At 36.9% G+C, this 21474-nt stretch overlaps 1 protein-coding gene across 2 annotated transcripts in view; it reads right to left on the bottom strand.

Annotated features, from left to right (window-relative positions):
• Window positions 1-21474, bottom strand: part of LOC124156278 (glutathione synthetase-like) — a 32306-nt gene that overhangs the window by 1215 nt on the left and 9617 nt on the right. Inside the window, exons 4-9 of one of the 2 annotated variants that reach the window (XM_046530724.1) lie at window positions 19473-19603; window positions 14477-14519; window positions 14257-14330; window positions 10235-10399; window positions 4641-4899; window positions 819-1093 (exon numbers count right to left, since the gene is read on the bottom strand). In XM_046530724.1, coding sequence (XP_046386680.1) covers window positions 819-1093; window positions 4641-4899; window positions 10235-10399; window positions 14257-14330; window positions 14477-14519; window positions 19473-19603 — 947 coding nt within the window. The remainder of the gene's footprint in view (window positions 1-818; window positions 1094-4640; window positions 4900-10234; window positions 10400-14256; window positions 14331-14476; window positions 14520-19472; window positions 19604-21474) is intronic. The other variant, XM_046530723.1, reaches the window with a different exon arrangement.

Here is a 21474-nt window from a genome sequence, read left to right as displayed (position 1 = left end):
TCTCACAACTTCTCCTCAAATACACGGAGTGACCACAAGTTTATTTGCGTCATTTCCCGGTATTTTCTCCCAATTTTACCAAACAGTTTTCTCCATAATGCCCTAAGAAATTGCTTGCTACAGGCTTTCAATGTGCCCCAAAAGTAAACTTAAATTAATTTGGGTAAATGAGAGCAGAAATCAACACTTTCCTCATCATTGTAGATTAATATTTTTATGAAAATGTTGCCTGGTAAGAATTAAAATGCTTCTCATTATACTAGAATTTAATTTTTATGAAAATATATTCTGAAAAGAAATAAGAGTTTAAAAAATGAGATAGAACAGACAGAAAAATAAATGTCAATCGATCCTCTATCTTGAAACTTTAAGTGAAAATATTGCTGTGTAACATTAAATGACCGGAAATTAATATCTCAGGAAACGCCTGACAATTGTCTACCTTATTAAGCCACTGTCACAGAAGTGAACCCAACTTTGTTACTATTCTGCCACAGACAGTTTCTGTGGTAGCATACCTGACCAGCATTCATGAAATCTAGGTTCCAATCCCAGCTAATACTTTTTCATGATGAATTTCATCTTTCATGTATACAAGGTTGTCTAGGCCACCCTGGTTGCCCAAAAGCATTAGAAAGTAGTATATGCTTTGCAGTCTCCCCAAGTTTTGTAATTCAATACCACTAATCAGACCAATGTTTTGAGCATAGTGTGAGTAGTATACACACAAAGAAATTTCTACCTTAGCTTTCAAGCGCTCCAACAACCTTCAGTAGCTTCCATCCTCCTTAATTTCTTCAACTACCAATAGAACTTACCCAATTATTACTCCAAATATGCCCAGCTCACTGACCACATCTGTGTACACAGGAGTATCTGAATTGGGATGAATAAGGTAACATCTTTGGACCGGTGGAATTATACGCTCCATCAATATCCATGCACTGCGTTCATTTGAGTTACCCATCTTCTCCAGCATGAGTTTGACTTCCTCCCCATAAACATTGTTCCCACCTCCTTCCCTTTGAGGCTTCAGAACATAATGGGTAGGATTCTTAAGAGCCATTTCAACAGCAGCATTCCCTTCATCACTCTGCAGCAAAAATGGAATAAAAAATTATCAGGACACTCCTTGAAGTAAAACCAAGGTTAACAATCAATATTTATTTGGATGTGTTCATAAACTAGGAATACCCTATCCTTCAAAATCCATCAATAAAATAAATTCATTTTTTTGTGCTGTAGTCAATTTTTCATCTCCATTCTACACAAAGAGCCAATTGATTGCCAGATGACCTAGGGATTTTATTTCACAATATCTTAGCTTGCTGTGAAAAAAATACTACATATGTACATAATACATCTGAAGCATGAAACCATCTGAAATTCTTGCATTGTCCCAAATTACTTCCCACATATATTAACACTAGAATGATGGGGTTAGCCAATTGACCATTTCTGTTACTTTTGCACACCACTTCATTACTTTCTGATTAAGGAGGCAAAGTGTTTTTTACTGTAAACATTTTGGTACAAGTTATGTGAAAATAAAGTTATTTTTGGAAGAATGTTTCAGGTCACGTGCAATGCCAGCTTTTACCTATAATGACTGCAAGCAGTCAACTGACCATTATTGTATTTCATACTGTCATTTAGATCACTTTGTCAACTCTTAGGATGAATTGTGTCAAATATAATTGTGTATGACCTTACCACACACGCAAATTACTCAAAATTGACTCTAATATCCTCTAAACAGTTTGTAACCTCTGATTTTCATTAAAGTGAGGGAGAGACACATTAGCGAAACTAGAATACATTGCATCGTAATGAGTCACCACTATATATTTCATGGGCAGTGGGGATCCCTCCTTAAGTTGAAATGTGTTGTTAGGATTGTGCATTGCTGCTAGCACCCAAGTGAAGTGTAGCTGCCTCCTTGCTACATCCGCTCCTACCTGCCATGCAGTCCGCAGGGCTTCCTGTGAGGACTTGAGGAATACCCTTCTGCAGCAAGTACAACTTGTATGCCAGTCGCTGTCTTGTCAAAGATGTTGAACAATACTAATCACACATCACTGTAAACTAGTCAGCACCACAGTGCTCAGAAGCTCTCTGGGGGGTTGAAGGCATTACTGAGGACCAGGTATGAACCAAATTTTAGCACATGAATGTCAAATTCATTTCACCAATTTTGAGTCTAAAAGAAAACCCTTTCCAAGTTTTAAATATTGAGGGATGATATATTGTACAGGCTTGTATATGGCTCCAAGATGTCCAGTAGAACTTTCATTATGAAAATTGTTGAGGAGCTATCCACACCTGATATGTAGAAAAGAAGTGCCATTCAATCTTCGTGACATCTTTCCTCATTAGGCAAGGTGTGCAAGTCATGCCAGATTGGCCAATGCAATCAGAACTAAACAAAGTATTACTCAAGGTGCTACAAATACATGTGCAGACACTGTGAAAGTAATAAGGAAATTTGAAAAAATAAACTGGAAGAACAATAGTAAGAGTATCGTAAAAGCATAAATATTGCTTCGAATTTGACTATAATAAAATACTTTGAAGATGACATATTTTGGCCTTAATGCAAGAGAAAAGTATGCATTAATGAAAAATTGAGCCGTTCTATTTTGGACCTTGGTTTCAGAAAAATTTCAAATGTAAAGCATGAGGATCGACAAAAATCTTTTAACCCTGTCGCCCTAAATCAGATGGAGCCAACAAGCATTTTCATATGCAGTAGACCTAATGTCGGGTATAGTGGCGTGGATTTTTCAAAGTAAATGAGTGGACATTGGCAACAGCTGGCACGGAAGGAGGGAAGTGACCACTAATAGTCGGATGCATTCAGGCCCTGCTTGAGACCCTTAGGATCTCGGCAATTATGCCCGACACTGCCACTCATTTACAATCCTCATTGTTGCAGGACTCTGCTGTATTTGAATTCTGTGTAAGTAATTATTACAATTATTATTATTACAGTATTCTACCGATTAAGGTAGGTTTCCATGGAGTACTAAAGAAGTGACCTGGGAGCCTCCCCTTCCTTCCAGCGCTACCTTTTTCAATTCACTGTAAGGCCTACTCCCTTTCAATCTATCTAAAAATCCTATTCTCTTTTCCTTCCCCTCCCTCGTTTCCCTAACATTCTATTCTTCTACCCTCTAACACCATTTTCAACGTCCGCTCCCTGCTAAGGATTCGCTCCATCCATACATTCTGTCTCCTCCGTACCTCATCTAAAAGCTGCCTCTCCTCGCCAACCATACCCAGCACTTCATCGTTCCTTTTCCTCTCCGTCCATTTCACCTTCTCCATTCTTCTCCATACCCACATCTCGAATGCCTCCAATCTACTCTCGTCTTCTTTCCTCAATGTCCACGTTTCCGCACCGTAGAGCGCTACACTCCAAATCAAACTCTTCACTAACCTTTTCTTTAAACTCTTACATAACGATCCTCTCAGAAGCCCCTTCCTCTTCATGAACTCCTCCTTTGCTAATAAAATTCTCTTCCTAATGTCCTTATTACTGTATCTGTTTTCCTCTAACGTACTGCCTAAATAGTTGAACTGCTCAACCTGCTCAAGTTTTTCACAACCCACTTTTATTTTAACTCTCACATTCCTCGCTCGTGATGCTTTACAAAACCGCATAACCTTAGTTTTCTTGTGATTAATCCTCATCCCATACTCCTCGCAATGCTCGTATAATGCATCCACTAGAGCCTGAAGCCCCCTCGCTGACTGGCTTATCAATGCCTGATCATCCGCGAATCTCACTGATTTGAACATCATTCCTCCCACTTTTATTCCAGCTTCTTACTCATCCCACGCTTCCCTTACCATCTCTTAAGCATACACGTTAAAGAGCAGTGGCGAAAGAGGACAGCCTTGCCTCACTCCTCGTCCCATTCTTGCCCACCCAGATTCTCCGTCTGCTACCCTCACTTGCGCAGTCTGGGCCATATACAGATTACGAATCAGTCGCCTATCCCTCCAATCTACACTCTGCTGTAAAGTGGTTATATTTTCAATGGTTTTTGAAAATAAAAATTTTGTTGCATAATCAAATTTTTTTATAATATGAAATGGATTCTTCATTTTGTTCTGTGCGTAAGCAATTTTTAAATGAAATTTTACCATTACTGATAACAGACTTCTGGATTTAGAGTCTTAGTACCTTGTGTTCACTAACTTTGTTAATTTCAACTCTAGAAATCTATTAAAAAATCCACAATGCTTGAAAAATATTAGTTATTCTTATAGAAGAGTAAATTATTGAAAATCATAAGCAGTATTTGGTTTAACAAAATACTGGTAATGCAATCACTTGACCGTGGACTTGAGGTAAGATAGGGTTAGTGGGTTGAGTCCAGTGGCTGGGGTAATGGTCAGGTACCCTGTTGAGTTATGCCCAAAATCGGAGGGATGAGAAGACCAGGGCAACTCCCCCCAAAAAGAGCTCCATACATAGATGTTTAAAATGTTCTTGTGCTACTCGCAGCACAGCATGAAAAAGTTTTATTCTCGTAGGCACCAGCAGGAAGGGCTAAAAAATTCACTCAAAAAATAAATGTCCAGAATATACACATAAAAAAAGCCTTAATATAAACACACGACAGCATTCTCACCAGATCAAGGGTGTAAAGTCCAGTAAATATCTCTCGGACAGAGGCAGCAACTGAAGAATCTAAAAATCTTTCCAATACAGCAGGGGAAGCTAGGGCTTGTTGAACTCTCTTTGTACCAGCAAGATGGTACTGAATTGAAGGGCACTTAATAGAAAGACTTCTTTCAACTTTTAATCTAGCTTCCCATTCTAATTCAGAGTGATACTGTGTTGGTGCATATCCAGACCTATAGTATACAACAGCAACTTCCAGGCCATCACTGCAAAGGACAGATAAGTGAAATCATCAGTAATACATCACACAAAATCAGGACTACTTAAATTTTACATGGCAAATGCAAAAATAAGGGCACATCAAATGCAAATGTAAATCGTTGCTATTTTGTATGAGAACAGATGACTCGGAGTGAATGCCCGAGAACCTTTTAATACTCTAGAAAAATTCCTCTGTGATTAAAATCTGGATTTAAAGGATTTGTTTAATGGTCCCAGCATGGAAGGGTTGCGACGATATAGTAATGCCAACCTATATGCTATCACTACAGCCTACATGAGTTTTCCACTTGGTCAATTGCTCCACTTATGCCAATGCTTTCAAGCCTTGAGTCATTCTGCCATCAGGCTGATGCATATTAGGCTTTGAGAGTGATGGACAACTAAGCCATTAAAACATTAGCAGGAATAACCAATCAACCCGGCAGATGCCAATTACAGCCTTCATTGTTAGAAGAAATCATTTGCTTTCAAAGGATGTATCACTGAGTGCCTGCATTATTGCAAGTCTATTTTTTGAGCAAGATAACTCAATTAGTTCCACTTAAAGTTCCAGAACAGTGGTTGATCACAAAACATGGGAAACATTTAGGGCTGTGTTATAGTGGTGGTCCTCAGAAGAAAAGCTACATCTCTAACTATGACAGATGTATGCACTCACTACAGTTGACAAGGTACCTAGCCTAAGCAGTAAAATGGAGTAAATATAATAAAGAAGTTGACAATTCTCAATTGTTGGCACAAAAAAATTAATCCAATCAAACAGTGTAGACATGGAGAAATGAGATGAGTGGGAATTGTGCTGGGCACATGGTACATATTATACACATGTGAAATTTTGGAGATGACAGTCAACTAGTGGTACCTATAATCTACTATATCTGACAGAGTGATGAGATTATAGGGATAGATAATGCAAGCTTTGAGATTTGGGTGAATGGATTAGAAACTCATCCGATTATCTTTGTGGTCGCCAGAGTGATTATAAATCATAAGGAAGGGGAAGTAGATGGGGTATGGGAAAGATGAAAATGAAATTGAGGAATATACATAAATACAGAAGTAAAAATGATGGACGGGAGAAGGTAGTTGAGTTTTGGAGGAGTCACATACAAACATTATCATGGGAGTAGGTAACCCAGGAATAGCCCAGGCAATACAATGAGATATCAAATAGATTACATCATGATATTTGTATTGATCGTTCCAAGGTCAGTGAAGTGATGGAATACAGACTTCAGAAAAGCAATTATATTGCCATACAGATTTAAAGTTGAAATAAAATTTTACCTCTAAATATCAGAGACATTAACAGGCACCATTTAATTAGGTATTTAGATAGCTTGTAAAGAACTTATTAACACATAATTATTTTAAGCATGTGCAAAACCTTTTCGGGATCTATCCTATCATAACCTGGACCTAGGTGCCTTCCGCCACCAACTCTGCAGACTATCACATGCTCTAACCCTATATGCATCACCAGTGTTGGATTTTTGGGGGGAGGGATATAGCCCCCCCTTGGACGTCCAATTTACACTAGATAGAATGGTAATTTTTGTTCGGACCAGCAATGCTTCAGGGAGTTTACCCCGTACTTAGCCCCCCCTTGTCCCTATCCTGGATCCCCTATTGTGCATCACCACCCATTATTGACCAGCGAATACAGCAGACTCCCGATTATCCGGCTGTGGTTTATTCGGGTTGTGGATTATCCGTGCATGATTTCACAGTTGCTTGAAGTTTTCTGCGATCTTTATAAAAAGTAACATCAGACGCAAAAGCACCAAGATATTTGCATTTTTTTAATACAATGCTACACCGGAGTTATTATTTTCAGTAGAATCCCCTTCTTAAAGTGGCATTATTTTATGGACTTGCTGACAAGGAATGTTTCAAGTTTACTTGGACGTCTGCTCTAACATTGTAGATGATGATCAGCAGTGAGAAAAAAACTCTTGATGAATTTTAGAAGATTCTTCAATGGTTAATAAATCGTAATTTCAGAGAAATGTTACTTACTATCTTTAATTGTCTATTTCATATCGCAAATGCGCAATTATTGCCATGGTCTCGCATGCGATTGAATGCGGCACAAGGGAACCGGAGATTTCGTCGAACTCGGGCATGTTTACACTGTTACCAGTCAAGGCCAAACTGGAGAGGAAAGGAATAATAGAAGTGGAAGCAGCAGGGGAAGTGGAAGAAGAGATAGCATGAGTCATAGCCAGGCACTTGCCTGCGTAGACAATTTGTCTTACGTCCTGGTTTCCTATAACCACTACAGCGTGATGGTGTAATTGCGTGCCCGTAGCCTTCACGGAAGTTCCGTGCTTCTCTTTTCCAAGCATCGCGGTGTGGAATCGGGCTCAATGATTAAGGATCTGCATCCTGCAGCAGCTGTATCCCGGGCAACTTGTGCGAGACGCGACAACTTGGCATGGTGCCTGTCAGTGTAGTTTCCGACGTTCTATTAGTTCATGTTCACCTAATTCCTCAGCGGCAGAGCGGTAGCTGTCTGACGGAAAATGTCACTTGGGTCTGATTTAAGTGGCTTCGAAGAGTTCATATCAGTGCGGAGATCCTTACAGCTCCTATCTGTGGTTCAGTGTCATCTTCTTTTACGAACTAGAATTTATATTCTATTATATCATGGCAATGATTTCGAAGACATGGTTATTCCAAGTGCAACCCGTTGGCGTTTCGTGTGTTTACCACATATGAATCTTAGACTCAAGGCGTTGGTCCGTGACGTTTTTGTTTGCTTGAATGCCTTTGCTGACCTTAAATTCGTCCCTCAGCTGAATCAGCATTTGTGGACCAAGACTTCTATCTCCCTAGAGTCGTCCTTAATGTAACGGCAAGACCAGGCAAGACTCTCGGAAAGAACGGAGTGAAATGAGTTCAGACATCATTTCCGAGGAGTTAACTGTGCGTAATTGCCTATTAAGAAGTTTCTTAGTGCTGTGTGTACATTCAAGAAGGAATTAATCAACAGTGCTCGTTTATGTTTTAGGGAAATATAGGGAAAAATTGTCCCCAATTCTGTGTCCAGGCACCTTGTTCTTTTTGGTCGTATTTTTCGTCGGCCCATTTTGTGTCGTCCCTTGTTTATTTATAGACTAGTGCCCTTGCCATGTGTTCAATCGGAAAGAAATTGTTGTCCGGCGCTGATTTCAACGAACGTGTAATTGATCACTTTGCTGGACAAAAGGAAAGAAGGATGGACTTCTGCAATATAACTAAAGGCATGTGAGTATTTCAGATTTTGTTAAAAATGTATGAGAAATGTTTAATTATTGATTTTAAATCATACTGTATTCAAGAAGCAACGCGAACACCGCAATCAAAGTTTACATCTGCAATAGCAAAGCGCGTGCATTCTAATAGTGTTTGTTGCCCAGTGGAAGTCAGTGACACTCCCCTCCCTCCTCAGGTGTTACAAGTGTCATTGCTACCTGAATCATTGCAAATGTTGTATAGATTTGACAAATAACGCATTATGATTGCAAAACGAACAACATAAGAGTATTGCGGGCATATCCGCACGAAGAATGTAGGCGCTAAAACCTAAAGATACGTATTTTCGTTTGTATTTGCAAAATATCGCAGCAAATATATTTCTATTCTTTAAGATCATTGATCAGTATAATCGAGAGTCCGGACTAAGCCGATCCGTATGACCGAGAGTCTACTGCATTTTAGTATTTATTAATCAAGCTTTCTTAGGAAAACTACGTATTTTTGTTGAAAAAAACGGAACATGTGACATCACAAAATTTTATTCCTAGATTGCCGTAAATACTTAATAAAATACGCGAAATATTAAAAAATTATGACCCCCCGGTGGAGTGCGCCCCCCCCAGCATTTGACTCACGAGCCGCCACTGGGCTGAATGAGATTATTTTTTAGTCTAGTGTTATGATGGTGAACGTCACTACCAGTTTTATGGCTGTCCAAGTTCATTTTTACATTTATAAGACATTTAAATATATATTGACCATACAATGTCATTATGCCTAGCTCCTTGAATAGAGGTTTACAATGTTCCATAGCTTTTGAATTCGTAATGATTCTAATTGCTCTTTTCTGTAAAATAAATAATTCTTTAGTGGAGGAAGAATGGCCCCAAACCTCAATGCCATATACTGACACCACTCCAGCTCAAGGAGGAGTAGTTACCCACATTTGCAGCTTTCACAATCATTCCCTATCCCAGAACTAACAAAAGGAGAGTTGCAATACTGGGTCTCAGATTACAATCAAACTTTGCAGTGTTGTAGTCTATTGTGAGCTGTCCATGAATCGCCCCCCCCCCCATATGGGGTTATAGCCAATAGTTTAAACAAAAAACTCAGTTAAACATTTACAGCTTTATTATATTTCCTTAGAAATTCACTCTCATCAACTAAGAGCTGTAGCTGTATGGAAAAAATGGATGACCACCCAGAACTCCAGAAGAAGACACATTTCCCTCCACAGCTGGCCCTTCTTGGGATTTCAACGGTTCTTTTCCAAAAATATTAACTTGCAACCGTACCTTATCGCAGGGGATACGGAACAAAAGTGTTAGCTGCTATCTTTTGAATCATGTGCAAGTTTTGAGGTTTTTTTATCTTCCAGTTTGGGTAGTTCTTCGCAAATAGGAGTCGTGCTTCTGCAACTAGTGAAATATATTTATGCTTTTTCGAGTAATTATATTTCGGATACAGTGAAAAAATTAAAATTTATACTACCCAAAAATTTGTATTGCGAAAACACTTTGTGTTGCAACACGAAAATAACGTAATTGAAATTAGGCTTCGGTGTGAAAAAATGGAAACATCAAATGCTGCCGCATTGCAGAAAAAATAAAATTTTCTTTGAAAACTATGGAAATAATTATGAACAGTAAGCTTTTGTAAAATGAAAGGTAGAAACAAATTATGATTAAAGTGGCGCATCCAAGAATCAATCCTAGAACCCCCGGGTTGGAGTCGAATATCGTAACTACAGTGCTACTGCTCCTAGTTGATGGGAGCACATTTCTAAGGGAACATATATACAATAGAGCTGTAAATGTTTAACAGCATTTTTTGTTTAAACTATTGGTTATATAACCCCATATGGGAGTGATTTGTGGACAGCTAACAATGGACTACAACACTACAAAGTTTGATTAAAAACTGAGACTCAGTTTTGTAAGTTAGTATCATTGCAGTGGAAGTGTACACAGCCCTTGTGAACACTGCATAATAGCTGACTGACAGCAAAGTCATGTTGAACAATTGGCAACAATTACAAAGGCTTAAAAACAAAAAAAATCAATGCATATTACTTACATCATGAGAATTTTTTCCTCTGTTAAAGTAGACCTTTTACCCAAATCAGTAAGAGTCCGTCGAATCACACGTACTTTGGGTTCCATTTTTCTAATTTCAAATTCATGAAATCGCTGGTCACATATGTTGTAGGTTATATCTTCCACAACAAATAATATAACAGACCTGATAATAAAAAAGAAATTTTAATATTGTGACATAAACTAGAAAATTTGAATTAAAACATTATTACAAGATCAAAGAACTGTTAACGTAGGCTACTATAAAACTTGGTGACTGCATGAGAAATACAACTAACAAATTATAATAACTGTTCATTTCGTAAAGTAGAAAAACCGTACTCAGCATAATAACAAGTCATTAATATACATTATCATTATAATTATCATAAATATTATGTCATAAGTAGATTAATAAATTACTTTTGGTCTTTTGCTTCCTCACCCACTTTACTCCCCCCTCCCTCAGCTGGTCAAAGACCCTTCTCCTTCTATCTCTTAACTCCTAACTACCCTCACTCCTTTATGACAGTTAGATGTGCTGTCACACAAGACTTGACATAAAAGGAAAAGAGCAACAGTTGAACTGAAAAAGGAAATCATCGCTTGACACGAAAATGGAGCATTGAGCTGTCAACCATTCTTAGTCTAAGCTGACGATATCGACTATTTTAAAGAATAAAGAAGTAATAAAGGGAAAACTAAAATAATATATTAATGCTGCTAAGGGAGTGAATACTTTAACAAAGCAAAGGCATCAGACTCTTGAAGAAGTGGAGAAGTTGCTATATACTAATTTTTCTAAATGAGAAACTGTTACAAAGTGACATTAGTGAGGTATTTATTTATTAGAAGGAGCTTTAAATCTGTGATTATTTGGTGAAGAAATCCTGAGGTGTAAGTAAGACTGAATTAGTTTTCAAGACAAGCCTAGGGTGGTTTGAAAATTTTAAGCACAGCAGTGGAATACACGGCATAGTAAGGCATGGAGAGGCAAGTAGTTCAGACATGGCAGGAGCTTAGAAATTTGTCGCCAAGTTTACTAAATTTATTCAGGAAGAAGCTTATGTACCTCAACAGGTGTTCAATGCAAATTAAAACAGCTCTCTTTGGAAAAGAAAGCTGAAGAGAACTTTTATTTCAAAGGAAGAAAAAACATTACCAGGGCATAAGCCAAAGAAAGATAGGCTTACTATTCTTCTATGTGGTAATGCAAGTGGAGATTCTAAGATTAAGCCGCTGTTGGTATGTATACCATTCAGACAATACACGAGTGTTCAAAAGGAACATTACTATCAGGAGCAAATTGCCTGTTACGTGGTGCACAAATTCTAAGGCCTAGTTGACCCCGCTATTTTTTGTTGAGTGGGTGCATGAAGTTTTGCACTAAGCGTGAAAGAATATTGGCAAGAAAAGAATTTGCCAATGAACTGCCTTTTCATATAAGATAATGCTCCTGCTCACCCTCCAGGCTTAGAGGAGGGTTTAGTTGATGAGTTCAACTCATTAACATTCAATATGTGCCACCTAACACAACCCCTTTGTTACAACCAATGGACCAATAGATCATTTCTAACTTGAAGAAATTATACACTAACGCCTCATTTAAAAAGTGTTTTGAAGTAACTAATGACACTTGGCTAACTCTGAAAGATTTTTGGAAAAATCATTTATACACCCTCAATTTTTTTAATCTTATCGATAATGAATGGAACCAAGTGATGTACCGCACCATGAATTCAGGATGGAGAAAACTCTGACCTGACTGAGTACCAGAGCTATATTTTTAAGGTTTTAATCAAGAAAATTTGGATGACATTGTTTCCATAAAGGAAAAAGCTTGGAGTTGGACGTGGAGAGTGAGGATATTGAGGAACTAGTGGAAGACCACAGTACCAAAGTTACTACAGAAGTGTTGGAGCATCCTCAGAATAAGCAACAAAAGACTTTGGCTGAGGATATGTCTTCGGGCGAGGAGGATATCCCAAGTTTAGTGGTTAAAGAAATTCGTGATAAGTGGACGAATGCGCAAGCATTTATTGAAAAATCTCATCCCAAAATCATGGTAACCAAGAGGGCTGTACACATTTTCAATGACAATATCACGTCTCGTTCCATTAATTTCTGCAAAAAAGGAAAAGCAACAGACGCTGGATAAGTTTTTACTGCCTACTTTAGCGATAGAAAAGGGAGTAACCTCCAAAGTTCAATAGAGTGGTTTCCTATTTTATTTCATTGCCTAAATCAAAATATTATTACTCCTAGAGTACGTATTTCACGCTTTTAGATTTTTAAATGACAATATTTATTTTTTGTGATTTAATGAAATGTGAAAATTTTCAAGCACGCGAAAACGCGATGGCTAAGCATGAATGCTGAGAAAAGCCCGTGTGATGTGAGGCCTCCTGGGTGCAAGGCTATGAATGCTGCTATGATGCAGGCTGCTTGCTCCCGAGTATGGTGGTAGCATAGTGTACCATGCTAGCAAGTAGTGCTTGGCTTAAATATGGATTATTAATACCCTATCAAACGAAAGAAACTTTCCGACCATAGGCTAATTTAATATGTGATTATTAAGAGATGTTTCCCTGAGCTCTATGCCTCATACATGCACGGGTAATCTCAGACAATGTAAAACTCCTTTCTACTCGTAATGCATCTTCTAATCTAGGTCCCTGTGACGTCACGTGGAGTGGCATCGCGTGGGTGCCAATCTTTCCTTTCTCAAATGAGGTTAAAATTGACCATTAACTTTCGTCTAAACTAGGATTGCTAAAACTAAATAATTTGTATAGAAAAAGGAAAAGGACAACGGTGCTATGGTAGATGGAAAGAGCCAGAAATCAGAGGGTAAAAATGCGGCCTGACTGAGACTCGAACCCAGAACCTCCTGGTTGCCAGCCAGGTGCTCTACCAGTTGCGCTACCAGGACGCTTAGATTTATCATTATTTTGGTGAGGGTTTATGCACACAAAACTCCCTTTGCTTGGGCCACAAGAGTAACCAATAGATGGCACTGGGACAGCTCACCACTCCCCATACATATTAATAGCGCATAAGCTGGGGCTAGGAACAAATTCTCCCTTTCACAAATTGCGTAATCCAAAAAAATGATTCGGCTATCAAACAAATCAGTTAACTACCATCTTTCTGGAACGGATTGTGATCACAAACCAAGGTACTGCTGTATGTAATAGAGATCTGCAAATTCAAATACTGAGCAAAAACAAGAAAACCCCATAGATATTTTTACTCAAACCGTAAAACAAAAGTTTCTTTTTTGTTCAATGAAAGTGATTTATGAATATGAATAATATTATTGCAAAATCTGCAGCATCTAGGTCACTACCTGGATGCTGAGTAAGACGGGAATACGAAGGAAGAGAATAGGTTTTATGGATGGATTTATAATTAATAGGCTAAACTGAATACGGTATTTAAAAGTAGGAATGGGGACTAGATTGTGAGATGATGTTCAGGTAAACTTACTGTAACTGATAGATCATCAATTATAAAAAGGAACATTAATCTTACAATCAATGCATACAAAATAAGAGAGCCAAGGTGCCTCAATAGGGAGAGTTTAGGTTTTGCATTCGCTTAGAGGCTTCTAGAGACTGTCTACTGTAATTTTGGAAAAAATTAAAACAATGCCAAAGGTGGCTCTCCTGAGAAAGTTTTTCTTTCACCACCTTTACAAATAATCTTTAAAAATAATTGGAGAATATCCAAAATCCACTTCTGTGCACCTATCATACTTCAGTCACATTACTGCTGAGAGGTATTGCATTCTGCCAACAGGCAAGAAGTATTGAACCAGCCCACCAAAACAATGACCTTTATCTGCCTCAGATGAACAGTAAAATAAATTTGGTCAATGAGCCTGTTACTAGCAGTTGCATTTTATTAAGAATTTTTATGGGAATAAATAACATAACAACAACAATCAAAGCATAGAGTTAAACCGTATGCAATTCAGTAAAAAAATTCAAAGAAACCATTGTTAAAAGTTATGGTACTCACTCAGGCTTTCCATATAATTTCCAAGCTTCTATCATTCCACCACAAAGTCCTTGTAGAGCATTATTTTCTGGCAACTAGAATAAACAAAGGATCCGACAGTAAAATTATGAAAGGATTCTCATTTAGCAAACAAATATTCTAGAGATTATACCAGTGAAATTTTTAATCTCCAAACTATGTGATGCATTACATTACATACATACTGCTTATTAATACTTACATGAGGTAAAAGATCAGCATGGCCAAGTTCTTGCAAAACATATCTGAAATACAGGGATAAGGCATTACAAATGGTTCAGACATCCAGAAATCTGTAATAATCACACATGATAGAATAAGTTTTTCTAAATGCACTTTGAAACCATTCCACATGAGCATCTTATGAATCAAACAGATTTATCATGAAAAGCCATTCTAATTCAACGATTTTAAGGCCAATTCAAATATAAAAATGAATAATTTGATTCAAAATATGAGTATTAAGAGCTAGGTCCCATGCATGATATTTTGAATGAAATCCATTAGCAGCAACACATACAAGAGTAATGCAGTGTGCATTTGAATCACTGAATTGAATACTCAGATTTCAAGATAATACAAAATGTAAATGGATATGAAATTGCCAAATACCAAAAAATGCGATTTACTGAGAATAAAACACATGGCCGATTTCATACAAACTGGCAGGGCTAAAGCTGTCACTTTCTCTGATTAACCTCAGTTGCAATCCCGGATTAACCACTTTAACACTGCTGAATTAGACTATTTTCACTCACATGGAAATGCCAGTACTCGCAGCTAGTTTCATTTTGGACAAAATTTATAACAGATGCAGTCTGAAAATAAGAAATATCTACTCCGGCACCACAAAAACAGTTATGTGTGTGAAAGTGATTATTGAGAACCATAGAACTGAAAGCCTTAGCTGTAAGTGGGTTTTGGAAGTTCACAGTCAATTGCACTTGTGGGTGCCATTGGCACCAATTTTAATTTGATATACTGGCCATTGTGAGTGCATTTTCATTGTATTATATCAAGGCCAGCACCAGTGCTGACACTGGTTCTCTGGTGTGTGTGAAAACAGCTTTAGACCTGTTTTCTGGAGCCCAATTAACAATCCATTATTTACAATCAAAATGAATCTCAAGGTGATCTTTGATAGCACCATAGTGCATAATCCCTAAAGATCTGAGTCCAATTTATCAAGTAGGCAATTTTTCATAAGGCAATTTCCAATCCATTCACAGCTGTTTATTTAGGTAGAGAAATGAGCCAAAACTTAAACTCACATGATTGACAAATAATTGGAAAGGTAAACTAATTTAAACCACCCATTCCGAAGTGCTTAATACCTATCTTTATTCAGTAGCATACTACATACATGAAGCCTCACATAAAATGAACAAAAGCTTCATGCATTCATGGTCTGTATTAGGCGCACTATTAAATATGTAAATAGTTTGAATTGGTTTACCACTCCAAGCTTCAATCACAAAGCCTTATTTGTCCTCATTTAAAAGCTATTAAGAATAGGACAGAGAAAAGGACATTGAAACCTAGAACAGTACAGATTATCAATGAGCCAACTATGAATTCATATTAGTAAATCCCAATGAACACATTCATTGTGGAGCATGCCAATTGATGTGAATCACCATTCTGGAGACCTAGGGCTCTCAGCTATTTGTACATACAGGAAACTTTCAGGGTCCTATCAATAGCATTGACCTAAAATTGACTCCCATCTTGATTAACAGACAGCCCTTTCCAAATTAAACTTTAACTGCTTAAGTTGACAAAGTTTGACCCAAAGTTAGTTGAGAGGAATTCAAAAAGTATGTCCCATATTGAATGTGTTAAATAGAGCAGACAGTATATGTTTTTGTGCTAACATACCAACACTAGCAAAATTATTAAGGCCGATTTACAAAGGGCACATAATTGTGCAATCCGATGTATGTACAAATGCACAGTCAAAATTGCATAGTGTAAATCGGTTTGACGTTCTGAGCTTGCATTCTTACAATTTTAAAAGTACATATTTTCAGTGCAAACCTGTGCAATGACAAACAAATGTGACCCGTGCAAAACGGCCTCAAGAGAGTGAAATTAAAATCAGCTGCATCCCTTACCACTTTCCCACCATGCGCCATTAAGGAAAGTGCCATCAACCAAATCACAACAACAAAAAGGAAAGAAAATTCACGCAGAGTCCCTTTTCAAAAGAAAAAAAAATATTTTTTTTAAGGGAAAAAAAACCCGACTTCCAAAAAAACGATTGCAGTTGGGACAAAAAAGCATTGAGCATGTCACTGGGCATTTAAATAATCAGAATATATAGTGCACTGCATGACAATTGATTATTTAATTGACCAGGAGTAGCATTTTACGTGCATATTTTCTTTCCATATTACACATAACATTTTATTTCAATCACCACACTAATTGCTCTTATAAAATGACTAATCCTGTAATTTAGCTATTTATTAGTATGCATAAAAAATAAAATAAAAGAGATCACTAAGGAAACAATGGCACACAAATGATAAACATCACATCCTGGTTAAATTTATACTTGAATGATAAAATTTTATGAGATATACACACCATTATATCTAAAGAAGCTTTTATGAAAGATGGAAAAATACAATATAACAATTATGATGAAAAGATGGTGGCAGCGTGCAGATATGTGCTGTTCTTTAATCAGAAGATGCAAGAAGAAATAGATTCACAAAGAGTGAGAGAAAACAACCATGTTAACCAATTAATCTAAGATAAATGAAACATGTAGAATTTGGTTTAGTAAACAGAACAGGCTTGTCAAATAGATAATTTGTTCAAGAGTTATACCTGACTATTCAAAAATATCATGCTATTCCCAAAAGGACATAGTATGACACCTCCCAATCTTCCTTTGATTGCCCGATAAAAATCTAATACCAGTAGGTACTGAAAACTAATGAAATTGATACAGTCATAGTTCAATATGCTAGAATAAAATGATCTGATTTAGTTCCTTTTAACACTTCTTGGTCCAGCACCCTATACATTTGACTAGCCCTTGAAGCAGCCATTTTTTAAATTTTTGAGGGGAAGCTACAAGTATTCAATTGAAATACCACAACTTGAGAACTGACGCATAATTTTAAATACATAGTTTTACTATAAACAAATTTTTTAAATGTATATTATTTGTAAGAACAAGAACTTGGTCCAAGTAGTCCAAAATAGTTTCATAGAGGGGAGTCACTAATCACAATGCAAAAACACATAAAAATACGTGACCAGACCACTACTGCTGGATGCGCAAACAATACTTTTGCAGGAGCGGACCGTAACGTGTTCAGAACTTTCTGATCAATCTGAAATCAACTGATAAATCTGGTGAAAATGAAACTGATTTGTGTCTTTACATTTACCAAAACCTTTTTAACATTCTCATTTCATAGTCAAGAAACATGAAACTAAAAACAGATCTATAAAAGGATTTGAGGCAGAATATGAACTCCCCAAAGCTTAATTAATATTAAGAGCTTAAAGAGCACCAAAACTAAATGGTATAAACATTCATTGGCATTTTATTTCAAGATGTGCGTACCTCTACCTGAGAAGTGGACATGATGTTATAACTTTTAAGGAGAGGCTTTAAGACAAGTTAACAGAAAGAAACAGAAAAAAAATTAAGGTCATGGAAACTTTATGGACATGTCATGCACACTTCCTCACAAAATATTACTACAAGTCTTAAGTAAATAAATAAATTTGCAAACAATGATAACTGTGAGGGTTACCAGGCATTCAGAAAATCCTAGACATGTTCTGAAACTTGATTCTTTTTCAGACTTGTATACCACAAACTTCTCAAATAGTCTATTTTAATAAATTGAAGTTTTTTATATAAATTCAGGCTAAAGAAAACTTATACTTCCAGAGCTCTCATGACTAAATTTTAAGGTGGGATTAATCTTTTGCATGAGACTTTATACACCAACAAATTACTGGTGTTGTGCTTACTGAAAAATAATTTCCCATTTTTGCGAATGTCGAATGGCAATTAAAAATACATGCAAATACAGATTCTTACATTTGCAATGCCTTTCACACTTTTATTTCCCCAAGTGCTACCCCCAAGTATCATGTCTTCAAGTTTAGGCGACCACATCTGACATGATGAATATCTGGTAACCCCATAATTGTAAAGTGAGCATGCAAAGACAACATGAGTATCACTCCACGGATGAACGAAGCATAAAAATTAAGTGCCTTCAAAATATTAAAACAGATTCAAAGATTAAGACATGCATGCGAAAAGCAATTCACTGAGTTAAAAGGGCCACCAAAACAAATGTGATAGAAATTAACCAATCCATTTGGTAGACATAAAGTAAATTCCCAAGAGGCTAGATGCAGGCCCTCTGTGTACCTATTTTACAGCCATTAATAGCCCATTACAGTAAGAATATGGACCAGGACACCAAGAGGAAATAGTTTCACATTAAGAATCATTAAGGTAATGTACCAAAACTGGCCAGTGTGTGAATTTTGATAATTTTCTCATTTCAAACTATGAATGAATGGATATAAAACAACAGGATAATGTCTGAATGAATTATTTAAAGCTCAAGAAAATGATAATCATGATAATATATTTCAAGCAATCAACAGCCACAAAAAATTAAAACATTCTTTTATGCCAGCAAAAACATTTTTTATAAAATAACTTCACTCCAAGATTTTCACAAAAATTTAATTTCAAAGTTGGACGACAGAGCTGATGAACAGACCATGCTAGAAGCTTTGTAAAAGAAATTTAACTGATGATAAGGCATTGTTATATTACATACAAACTATGAGTATAATTATAATAATACTACTACCACATACATAATAATAATAAAAAAGCAGGATATCCCAAAATGGAAAATTGGGGAGTTCTACTTTTTGACTTTGAAGGAATGAAATGATAACACAATTAGAGTAATATTGAGCCATGCTTGTACATAAAGAAGAATTAAGAAAGGGTTTCTTGGCCCAACAGATATTAACTACCTAGTTAAAGAGTACCAAGGCAAAAATCAGAGTTTTCTAAACACATGCACAAAGAAAGGGTAATGAGAATGAGAATCAGAGTACAGCATAGCCATTGATGAATAGTATAATATTGCAGAGTGTTCACACTCTTCCCTCAAGTATTATCAAAATAATTTTCCTACCTATTCATGTCTGTGATTTGCACACTTATACCAGCAAAGCTTGATGCAATCGTATTGATCTCAACCTGCTTTATATTATCAGTGGCACAATTGTGAAGATAGTCGGATCGTAAGAGGCCTAAACTGACGCTCTGAAAGGTCAAAAGAGAGAGAAAAAGGCATCTTTACAAAAATGAAACATTATTTATATTTTCCTCCAACTTTCAGATTAGTGCCTGGTGCTCACTCCTTGGATGTGAATCAAAACCTGAAATGTTTTTAATAGAGTATAATTATGAAAATACTATATGTCAGCATTGCACTTTTTTTTAGGAACTTGAATCATATTCCAGAATGAAGATATCACATGATGTCCAATGTTTTTCTCATCTCAATTTATAAAGTGAACCCAAGGAGTTTGAATTAATGACTGCACTACTCAATCAAACATACACATATCAAAGGATTAAAAATGACCGCAAAAATCATTGATATACTAAGATAACAATGATGACTCACAATGGCAGAGATGTAATTTTGCATGAAAAGACACAGAAATCCAAAACCATGTTGAGCAAGCCCAAAGAATTATACCATCCTAAATTCTGCACACAATTAAATACTCTCTTATTTGGGAATGAGTCTCCAAGATTACTTTAAAAAATTGCCAATATCCAATAAGAAAAGAGAAGATGAAACCTCATTTCTTTTCAAGGCTAACCTCTCTCACAGTACGAGCGGCTCTATGAAAGGACCAGGTTTTATAATGAATGGTATGGTATTTGGAGGAGGCGACCGACAGCTGAGGTCATTTGCGCCATGAGGGAAGGGTAGGTAAGGAAGGGTGGAGAGAAACCTGGCGTCGGCATTAGCCTGCTCTTAACGAAAGGCGCCAAGGGGACCACGGCTTAACGTCCCATTCGACGGACGAAGTGTTACGCTTGAAATGTCCTCCACTCAACATTCAAGCAGGGATCGGGCAGTCTCTGAAAATTCTCTGCTGCTGCCGGGATTTGAACCCGGGCCCACCGGGTGGGAAGCCAACACTCTAGCCACCACACACCCGATCTAACCCGATCCCCTTTTATAATGATTTCAGTAATTGATGACAGATCAAAGACTACATAAAACCTATGACAAAGTAAGAACACCATTTTGACGGAAAAATTTCAATACATATCAGAAAGAGCAAGTGGGCAACATGAAAATCAATTTTACATGCCAACCAAGGAAGGTTCCAAAGTGTCACCATCAAATCACATTCAAACTTCGAAGTTTGATGGAAAATGAAATTTTAAAAGGTATGAGTTTTTGTTCAAGCATCCAGTGGTTCTTGGGTTGAGATTTGATCAATAGAAAGAATGAGTAAAACACATTTATTTATGCAACCCACGACACAAAATACTGCAATATAATGAAAATGCTGTCTCTTCTGTACTCTTCCTCGATCCTAGCAACCGAAGAAGAGTCACTGTAAATGTGAATGGGGTATTGTTAATGGGGCATTGTTGTACCGACAGTTGTAAAAATGTTGTGGTTTTACTGGTAATTTCTATTGATAATATCTAAAAAAAAATAAAGGCCCATTGAAAACACTAGCAAAAAACAAGCATGTCTTACGATTTCATTTTCTATCACACTCCAAAGTTTGAACATGATCTGGTGGTGACAATTGAAGTCACGGAAGTTAATGGAATTAGGAGGGGTCATAACATATGTTCTTCATAAAGTACATGAAGTGCTGCAATAGTTTCAAAAGGAAATAAAAATAAAACTTGAAAGCTGATGAAGAACTGAATTTTAATGCCTAAAAGAGATAACCAGCATTACTAAAAAGCCAATTACCTATGTGTCTCTCAAATATTGTGTGTATGAGTTATTCCATGCAAATTCAACCTACCCAACCTTATTACTCCACCCAATACATTCTGATTCCTTTCCAATTTGACATACTGAATTTAAGTAATGAAAAAATCCAATCTGCACAGTTTACTAGTAATGAAAAAGGCACAGGAGACCAAAG

Source organism: Ischnura elegans, chromosome 3 (assembly GCF_921293095.1).
Source record: "Ischnura elegans chromosome 3, ioIscEleg1.1, whole genome shotgun sequence".
Lineage (NCBI taxonomy): Eukaryota > Metazoa > Arthropoda > Insecta > Odonata > Coenagrionidae > Ischnura > Ischnura elegans.
The sequence above is the reverse complement of the archived record's forward strand: the minus strand, read 5'-3'. Positions and strand labels throughout refer to the sequence as shown.